We start from the raw sequence: 9,991 nt of genomic DNA, 5'->3' as shown, positions 1-9,991 counted from the left end.
GACTTGAGACTTTATTGAGGCTACAACAGGGACCTAGAGGAGAAATTGGTTTTGGCCTTCCGATGAGCTTGAGTATCTCGTGCTCGCCCCGAACACACAACTCAAGTTCATCGATAATAACTCATTCCACTAGAGAGTTATTACCGCACTACCACACCAATCCCAAATTACATTATGAGCTCCTTCTTATCATGAGTGTGTCAGTCTTCTTGTGTTTAAGATTACGAATGTCCACTAATTAAGTGAGTTATTGACAACTCATTTAATTAATATCTAGCTCCAAGAGTAGTACCACTCAACTTTATTGTCATGTTGGACTAGGTCCACCTGCAGGGTTTAACATGGCAATCCTTATGAGCTCCTCTTGGGGACATTCTTAACCTAGATAACTAGGACACAGATTCCTTCTATAATCAACAACACATACTATAAGTAATATCATTTCCCAACTTATCGGGCATATTGATTTATCGAGCTAAACCTCACCCTTTGATAAGTCAAAGAAATAAATATTAAATATACATGCTTGTTATTATATTAGGATTAAGAGCACACACTTCCATAATAACTAAAGTCTAGTTCTTTTACTAAGTCAGTACAAAAAGAACTTACCTAAATGATCCTACTCAATACACTTAAAGTGTATCAGTGTAATTTATTAGTCAAGATAAACTAATATTTAATTACACTACGTCTATTCTGATGGTTTGTTCCTTTCTATCTTAGTCGTGAGCAACTGTTTATAATTTATAGAGAACCGACAACATGATCTTCTAAGTGTGACTCCACACTCCATGTTATCTACTATATAAATTAATTGAACAATTACATTTAACAAATAAATGTAAACATTTGACCAATGTGATTCTTTATTTCAAAATAAATGTGTACAAAAGCTAAACTTTTAAGTATACACTCCAACAATACAAACTAATGCAATACAAACTAATACAATACAAACTAATAAAATACAAGCAATTTAACCAACTTAGAGTTATCTTGGTAACTTCCATTGGAAAATGTATGCACATAGATTTAAATTCACAGAATAAGTTTACTTTGCCTATACCTGTCTATTAGATCAATGAATGTCATTGACCTTGCCATTGAGTTTCTAAATAATCAGTCAAAAATATTCTTAAAAGATACTCGTGGCAATAAGAAATTAACTAAACCTGTGGAAAATACATCTAAACATTGATTTAGGATGCAGACTTGTTGAGTTATAGGCAGGATTGACAAAATGACAAGAACTTGTCTAGGCAAATGTTGAAAATAGACAAGGAAATTAAAATCAATTAAGTTCACTATCAACATTCAAAATATATATATGCGAACTTTAATACAAATTCTCTGTGTTGTAGAGAAAAAATAGCAATCTATGGAAGGTTCAAGGAAACAAACAATTAGAGAACCCGACTATTAGAATTACACAAGGAAACAAGTAATGTTATCTGTTAGAAGTATTGTTATAACAATTATCTCTTCAATTAAGAAACAAAGCAAATGGAAGAGAGACAACTAACTGAGCAAATGGAGGTATTGATTTCCTATGCTCTAGATGTTGATACAACAACCTACAAAGAAAGAAAAACAAGCATCATCAAGAACAATATATCGAAAAAAAACCCTTAAAATATTCTATGAGAACTGTTTCTATGCATCTTTATGAAGGTCTTAACCAAAAGACTGTTTGATCAGATTAGTATCACTGAATTATTGAATCTGCAATCTGAGTTATCGATGCTCACCCGCTATTTCAAGCAACATAATGCGTAGATCTTCATGCCGAATAGAGCACGAATGGTACTACAAGGCATGTAAACAAAATCAGCTACTAATGCATTGTGTACAGTAAGAAGAGGCATTCACCATTTGTTGCAGTCCCGATAACTTGCATAGTGAGGTTAGTATCTAAATTAACTTTCTACCTACTCCTGCCTTGATGATTCTTCTAGGTGATACAACTAAAGGAATGGAACATATCAATTCCTAGAAACTTTTGCCTCCAAGTGATAAATGGACTAAGATGTGCTTGCATAGTGAGGCGTGAATGACTTGGTTTATCACCTGCAAGTGAAAATTTATTAGTGTGTTGCAACTGCAGACATCACAAGCTAGGACGCTTCATCCTAAGTTGAGAATTTTGCATACCAGGCACAGTTTCAGAGAGGAGTGAGGCTTGGTTTATCTTGTGCATTATGTACTCCTGCCAATTCATCTCCTGCAAGTGAAACTTTTTAGAGAGGCACGAATGACTTGGTTTATCTTGTCCATTATGTACTTCTGATGGTTCATCTCCTACAAGTGAAACTTTTTTGGAGAGGGGTGAATGGCATGATTTATCTTGTACATTATGTACTCCTTGTGGTTTATCACCTGCAAGTGAAATATTTATTAGAGTGTGTTGCAGCTACAGACATCACAAACTAGGACGTTTCATCCTAAGTCGAGAATTTTGCATAATAAGCACATTTTTAGGTGATGGTCTATGTTGAATAATGCTGCCAATAGCAGCATCCATCTCTTGAAAAAGGCTCACCATCCTTTCTACATGAAAAGCATGCCTAGTGTCTGCAAATATTTAGAAGAAAGGCTAACACATGAAATGATTTATAATTTCAGAGCTGTGTAAAAGTTGTTAATTGTAACAAATTTATACCTTCGTATCGAAAAGGGTTTTGACAAGAAAGGCAAATAGAACGTTCACTGGTTAAAGGAGTGATAATACAGTCGCTGAATACGCTCAGATCAATGACTTTGTATTTAGTATTATCTATCATTAGATTTGGAATAACACACAAATGAATACAAATACCTGCAAACTATGTGATTACAAGGTAATAATTTTGGTGTTCTAAGCAAACCTGTTGGGTTTTTCGGGCCGCGAAAACCGCTTTTCGCGTCGCGGAAACCCCGAATCACCCAAAGCCGTAGATCCGTGCAAGGAAAAACCGAATGAAATACAAGTACGAGTTTCAAAAACTTTAGATCTACTCCTAGATCTATGTGTTGAGAGCTTTTACCTTTGAAGCATGCCCTCGCAAAATTCCCGCTCGTCCAAGGTACGTGTCGGATCTCCAAAGTATCAAAGTAGATACTTCTCTAGTGATATCCACACGAACAAGGAGTGCTCTCTAGCACTCAAGGATGGAGAAGAGAGCCCCAAGTGTGCTAGCACTTTCTAGAGCTCTCGGATAGAATTTGAAAAGGGAGAAAAGAGAGAAAACAAGAAGACTCTCACATACTCAACTAGTAGTTTTCTCTTCTTGTGTCCTTCACACTCTCTTATCTTTTCTTGGATGAAACTCAACACCTTCTCACCTTCCAAAACCCCACGGCAACAGCAAGAGGAAGAGGAGGAAGAAGCTAGGAGAGAAGAATGAAGTGAATGCACCATAATGCCACACAACCAAAAACCTCCACCACTAATGTGTGGCCGGCCACATCTTGTAACCTCCCCATTAATGTGGCCGGCCACATTAAAGCCAAGGGGAGAGTGTAACCCCCATGAGGTGGCATGTCTCATGAGGTGGAGGTGATGTGGCAAGGATGAGTCATCCTTATGATGTGGCAATACATCAAGTCAAACTTGATGTTTCAACTTCTACTTGGTCAAGTCAAACTTGACCAATTGTCTTCCTTGTTGAGTTAAATCCAATCTTTGATTCAAGTCAATTTTAATTTAATGAATCTCAATTCATTAATATAAATTGACTCAATGAATCAAATCTAAATTAGACTCATTCAACAATTGAATCTAATTGAGTCTAACTCAATAAGTCTAATTTGAATCCAATCTTTGGTGCATCATATGAACCTAATCCAATTGGTTCATCATATGAACCTAATCTCCATCCACTTGTTCTTTGTGTGTGACCCAATAGGTTCTTGTAACGTTGGCAATGTTTCTAAACTCCTTTAGAAACATAAGCAATGAGCGGCATCTAGCAATACATCATTGCTACCCAAGTTACAAGAATGTTGAGATCCAACATCACCTTGTGACTACTAATTGTGACTCCTCACAATATGTGACATTGTCCTTCTATCCTAGACATCTAGATTGATCAATATGAGGCACAAACCGTGTCATCCTCTAATCAATCTAAATCTTGAACTCCAAGTAGACTCACTCGATCAAATGAGCTCAACATCTAATGTTGAATCATTTGGGCATGGCCATGCACTTAGTGGTCTCACTCTATCAAGAATACTGATGTCGCTCCCGTCATATGGGAGGGATAGATCCCATCTACATCACTCACATCCCTCTACATAATTCGTTATATACCCAGTAATCGCCTTTATAGTCCACCCAGTTACGGGTGACGTTTGACGAAACCAAAGTACATAACTCCTTATGTAGGGATCCATGGTGACTTCAGGTCTAAGGACTAATAGTCATACTAATAGCCACATGAGAAAGTATATGACACTTATATAACGATCCATGATACTTTCTCATGGCGGGTCATTCAGTATACATTCTCCAATGCATACCCATGTGTCAACTTGATATCTCCATATCCATGACTTGTGAGATCAAGTCATCGAGTTGACCTACATGCTAGTCTTATTGCATTAACATTGTCCCTGAATATTAATACTCGACTAGGAATGATTTAGAGTAGTGTTCCCTATATCATCTCACTATCGGTTCAACTAACCGATTGATATAGGTGAGAACCATCTACTCAAGGACATTATTATACTTAGTTTATTTGGCACCAATACAAGTAAGTATAATAACCAAAATCCAAATGCCTTTATTTATATAGAATATGATACAATAAGTCCAAAATACAATCATCAAATGATTGGCTCTAGGGCTCTAGCTAACAAAACCATTGCTGCAAGAAAATAAACGATAATAAGACATATTATTTCATTCTAAATAAACTCTCAAATGAAAAAAAAATTATTGTTATCACTAAAGCTAGAGAATTGAAGCCTTAGAATGACTGAATAACACTACCATATGAAGCATTTCATCTCCTTCTCTAATTTGATGAGATAATTGAGAAATGGACTCCACAATTGGGATATCTCTTCCGCATCAATCATCTTTGTAACACTACTAAAAGAAGGAAAACATTAAAAAGAGAAATCCACATGAGTTCTTCCATTTTACATCTACGTAGCCTCCATTGTAGAGTTGAAAGTAAACACAATAGAATTACCTCCTTAATCACATGGCTTGTAGCTTACAAAAAGGTTGGTCTTTGGGTGCATTGGCTGAAAATGTAGAGATATTATGACGAAGGGGGAGAAGATGAACAAAATAACAGTATAAGGTAGGAGTCTCTCCTGCTATGATTTCTTTTTTCTAATAAAAGAAGTAGCACTGAGGAAGAAATGCATAGACGTAAATATAAGAACATAATTTAAGGCGTTGCTTCTGCCTTAAATTCTGATAAATGGACGGAGAGTGGAAAAAAAAGACACATCTTCACTCTAAATCTTAAAGTAAAAAAAAATCAAGCACGACCACTTGTCCAATATTTTCCTTTTCATTTTTGTATTTTCCTACTATTTGCTCATGAAAGACATCCACTAGTACATTAACAGTGTCTTTTTCAGCGTTTAGGAAAAGAAGATGAGTCGGAGTACAGTAAATGGATTTTTTTTACCTTCACGTTAGCCTCATGAAAACCCAGGTAGAAGAACAAACAAATCTTTGGCAAACAAATTCATTGATCCAAATCAAAGTATAAATAAAAGATCAAAACTTGGAGACGGACGGCTAGCCCCACTCCCGGAAAAACCAAATAAATCTAATTGGTTTCAAGAAAACCTAAACACTAAAATATATCGATCGAAGTTCCTTGCCCAACATCGACAACTGCAAGGTTTTATGGCTTTCTACGAGAAATTGGAACAACCCAATGAAATCAAACACAAATCATAGAACATAAAATTAAAATAAATAAAAATGCTCCACCTGCGGTGCGTCGAGCGCGAGCTGCTAAATATCCTCCCTGGCCGTTTCAGCAGACAAATCAACTCCTCCTCCTCCTCTTCCGACGGCAGTGAAGATGGCCCGGTGAGAGCGAAACCTGGTAGTGTTTTGGGCAGGATCGAGAGAGGGAGGAAGATCCAACAGAGGCGGACGGTCGGTCACGGCGGCGTGAAGAGATTATATGAGGAGAGGGAAAGAAAAATGGCTAGGGTTGAACGCGAAGGGGAAGACACAACGCCAAAAAGATATTCAAAGAGAGGGAAAGCAAAAACTACGCGCGAGGGGAAAAAAACCAAAGTCAAATACAACGGTTTTATCAAAACTGTTGTTGTAACCCCTAAAAACGCGGATAAAGACAACGGTTTATAAAACCGTTGTAAAAAATGTTGTCGTTTTAAAAAGAAGTCGCTCAATAACAACAGTTTTCACAAAACCGTTGTCTTTTATATTTAATGAGGAGTTCAAAGACAACGGTTTTGGGAAAAACCGTTGTCTTTGAGCAAATACGTAACGTTTTCTCTTAAAACCGTTGTCGTAGGGGTGTTGTCTTTTAACATTTTTGTTGTAGTGGTAATTTTCTTTTTTGTATGTGTCAAATGGGAAGAGTAAATCACAAGTTAGACAAATCTAGTAGTAACAAGATTGACATAGACCCTTAAGACATAAGTAGGGATGTAAATGAACCAAACAGTTCGCGAGTTATTCAGAGCTTGGTTCGATAAAAAGCTCGTTCGAGTTTGTTCGTTTATCTTATCGAGCCGAGCTCGAGCTCAATTTCGAGCTCGACAGTTTTATCGAGCCGAGCTCGAGCTTAAGGATATTTGGCTCGTGAGCTCGCAAACATGTTCGTTTGTAGGCTCACAAGCCCAAAAATGAGCCTTAAAACGAGTCTTAAATCAAGCCAAAAATTGAGCTATAAAACGAGCCAAAAAACGAGTTCTAAAACGAACCTTAAAACGAGCTTTAAAACGAGCCAAGAAAATGAGTTCTAAAATGAGCCCGAGCTCGCTTAATGAATTTGGCTCGTTAACTATGATAATTGAGCTAATAACGAGCCGAGCTCGAACTTTTCACGAGCTTGATAATTCCAAAACGACCCGAGCTCGAGCCTTGTAATAAAAGTTTGATTCGAGCTCGAGCTCGAGTCCAAATATAACTTAAACGAGCCGAGCTCGAGACTAATACTGTTTGGCTCGGTTCGGCTCATTTACATCCCTAGACATAAGCCTAACTTAATAGTATTGCCAAATATTATATAGGGGAAAATGGTTGATACAATCAGCGTCTAGTATTTTAATGTTTGACAATAAAGTAATATCTTGTCAAGGTTTGACCTAGGGTTATTCAAACAGAATCTTATGTTTGGAAGTGAGAATTACTCTACTTCGAGAAAGATTTATCGGATGATTATCGAATCTTATAGTAAGGGTAAGAAGTCTACCAAGTGACTGAAAAGTCCATGTAGGTCAAGTTTACCGGATGTTTGGCAAGGCTGAAAAGTCTACCGAATGATTGGAAAAGTACAAGCATGTTAAAGGTGACAAAATGCTTGTCAAGAGAAAGTCCTCGTATATTAAGAGTGACAAAGTCTAAACAGGTCAAGATAATCAAATGTTTGATAAATTATAAAATCTAAATAAGTCAAGATGATTGAATGCTCTCTTTATATTGATATAAATATGTCGATATTGATAAAAGGAGCAACATTGATAGTAGGCTACATTCAGTGATAATCTACTCGGATCGGATGCTCTTAGTCAAGGAAATACAAGAGTTTTGATATCCTCTATGGCAATGGCAACTGGCTACTAAGCATACAGTTGGTTAGTGTTAATTTTTGGAGTGAATGAAAGAACACCAGTACAAAGGAGAGTATTCCAAGTTATATTATAATATTAAAAAGACTGGATTATTAAATGTCTATCAACATTTCTATGGACACATAAATTTATCTATTTATTTAATATATAAATTGGTATGTAAAAATAAAAATATTTATATTAGTACATGTATTATTGATTTTGCCGATAGCATTAGTCCCATAATTAAATTAACAATCATGTATTAATATAAAAACTGAGCGCCTTCAAAGATTTGGCCAAACTGCCAGTCCGCCGGGGCGACGTTGTCCGACACCACCACCTTGCCGTTACCGGTGGTCACCTGGAAGGACAGCCTCTGACCCACCAACTCGGGCGTCTTGGTGATCTGCCAGTTCTGCCCCCACTCCCTCTCCATCGGCGTCCAGCTGGCGCCAATCCCTGACTCTGACCCGGAACCGGAACCCTTGATGGACAGCGCCGCCACGTCGCCGGAACCGCCCACGTTGTAGACCAGCACCAATATCCACCAAGGGTTCCCCTTGATCTGGAACTTGATCCCGCCCGTCTTAACGCAGGATACCCGTCGGAATTGGATGGGGATGCTCCCCGCGTGGAACGACGTGGCGATCTTCACGTACATCGACTCAGACATGTCGAAGTGTTTCCGCGGCGGCTGGCAGAGACCCCCTCCGGGCAACCTGGGGTCCGGCGGGCACAGGCTGGTAACTGTCACGTTGATGCTCCCCGGTGCGCACCGCAAGGAGTCGTTGAAGCACCGTACCTCGAAGCAAGCGCCGCAAGTCTCGTAGTCGTTAAAAAGCACGCCGCTCACCGCCGTGTTCTCCAGGCCATACCCCTGCGCGAAAAGATCGCCGTACCCACAATCTCCGCCTGCAACTGGTTCTATTTTAATCGATCTTCCAGATCAATAACTAAACACTACGAGCTGTCATGATAGTTCATATTATTATTACCCATGGTAGCATTGCCGGACATGTCGCCGTAGAAAGTGGCGTCGGCGATGTCCCATTCGTCCTGTTGCGTCACGGCGCTCAAGGCCACGAGGCCCACCCACACCAATATGTACACGGCCACCCCAGGCATTGCCATTGCCTTTGTCATTCTCCCCTCTGTTTCGATCCCATTTGCCTGTTAAGTTCTTGCAATATATATACTGCAAACAGGTGAAATCGCTTGCTCGTCCAGTATCTTCATCGCACTCAACCCAAGGTCATCACGCGGGAAATAAATCATGATAATCGAGAGGGTAAATGATGGATGAGGTACACAGAGTCCGGATATTTACACCCCGACATCCTTATAATTCGACCCTGTGTTCTCAGCTACAAACGTAACCAACCATCACTTACCATCTCAGATAATCTCGTGAGATTCTTGTAATATATATTCTGGTGGTAAAAGGTGAATACGCTCATCCCCAGTATCCCTGCCAACCTGTCCTAAGATTAATACGGAGAAGATAAATCATGGACGACTACTAGTCTTTGGAATAATAACTAACACATAAAAAAAATATTTATTTCAATTTTATCGAGATTCAAATCTTAAATTTCATAATAACAATATCTCATATGTTAATCACTAGACTCGTATGGGAAGACACTTTGCAATATATATCCTGCACATCAATTGAGAGTAAAACGAATAATTAATTATCGAATGAGTAGGATAAGCGTGCAAGAATCAAGTTCACATGTTTTGGTTTGTGCTGAATGAAAAATTGGCGCTGGAGAAAGGAGTCATGTCAACAGTTGCATCAATGGTATAATTAAATTGCACTACTAGAAAAGTCATTTTGTTAAATTGGTTGATAATCCTTAGAGAGACCTTTATTTTACAAATCTTTATGTTAGTCAATAAATGTTTGTGCTAAATGTTGTTTAATATTTACTATTCATCTCTTATTCTTCTTATTATCTCTTTTGTTTGTTGAAATTAAATTGTAGGTCTAATATTTTGCATATCAAGATTTCTTTATTATTTTAAAAATCTAATTGTAATACTCATTTTTTGTATATTTTTTATAGGTATTGGAGGGTTGATGCGAAATGGACTTTTTGGAGATCTTAAGAATGCCAACATTTTTATATTATGAAGACTTTATAGAAATGAATACTCTTGATGTAAATGGATTTGAATTTTACAAGTTTAAGAGGTAAAGCATGAACTAATGGATGATATTTTA

The 9,991-nt window shown here is 37.9% G+C and overlaps 1 protein-coding gene across 3 annotated transcripts; it reads right to left on the bottom strand.

The window, feature by feature from the left end:
- Positions 1–7,897: 7,897 nt before the first annotated feature.
- LOC121990147 (expansin-A2-like) lies at positions 7,898–8,959 on the bottom strand. Of its 3 annotated transcripts, XM_042544357.1 has the most exons (3): positions 8,760–8,959; positions 8,324–8,682; positions 7,898–8,248 (listed from the first exon to the last, which is right to left on the bottom strand). In XM_042544357.1, the coding sequence occupies exons 1-3, from the start codon at positions 8,905–8,907 to the stop codon at positions 8,027–8,029; spliced, it is 729 nt and encodes a 242-aa protein (XP_042400291.1). In that variant the 5' UTR covers positions 8,908–8,959; the 3' UTR covers positions 7,898–8,026. The 3 variants fall into 3 exon arrangements, with proteins under 3 accessions (XP_042400291.1, XP_042400289.1, XP_042400290.1); XM_042544355.1 differs by having other exon boundaries at positions 7,898–8,682; XM_042544356.1 differs by having other exon boundaries at positions 7,898–8,676.
- Positions 8,960–9,991: the final 1,032 nt, after the last annotated feature.

Source organism: Zingiber officinale, chromosome 6B, assembly GCF_018446385.1.
Source record: "Zingiber officinale cultivar Zhangliang chromosome 6B, Zo_v1.1, whole genome shotgun sequence".
NCBI classification, from domain to species: Eukaryota; Viridiplantae; Streptophyta; class Magnoliopsida; order Zingiberales; family Zingiberaceae; genus Zingiber; species Zingiber officinale.
The sequence above is the reverse complement of the archived record's forward strand: the minus strand, read 5'-3'. Positions and strand labels throughout refer to the sequence as shown.

Coding starts and splice junctions, on each gene's coding strand:
- LOC121990147 (XM_042544355.1), bottom strand. CDS start 8,907: ATGACAAAGGCAATGGCAATGCCTGGGGTGGCCGTGTACATATTGGTG. Junction 8,683..8,759: donor GTCCGGCAATGCTACCATGG/GTAATAATAATA, acceptor AAATAGAACCAG/TTGCAGGCGGAGATTGTGGG.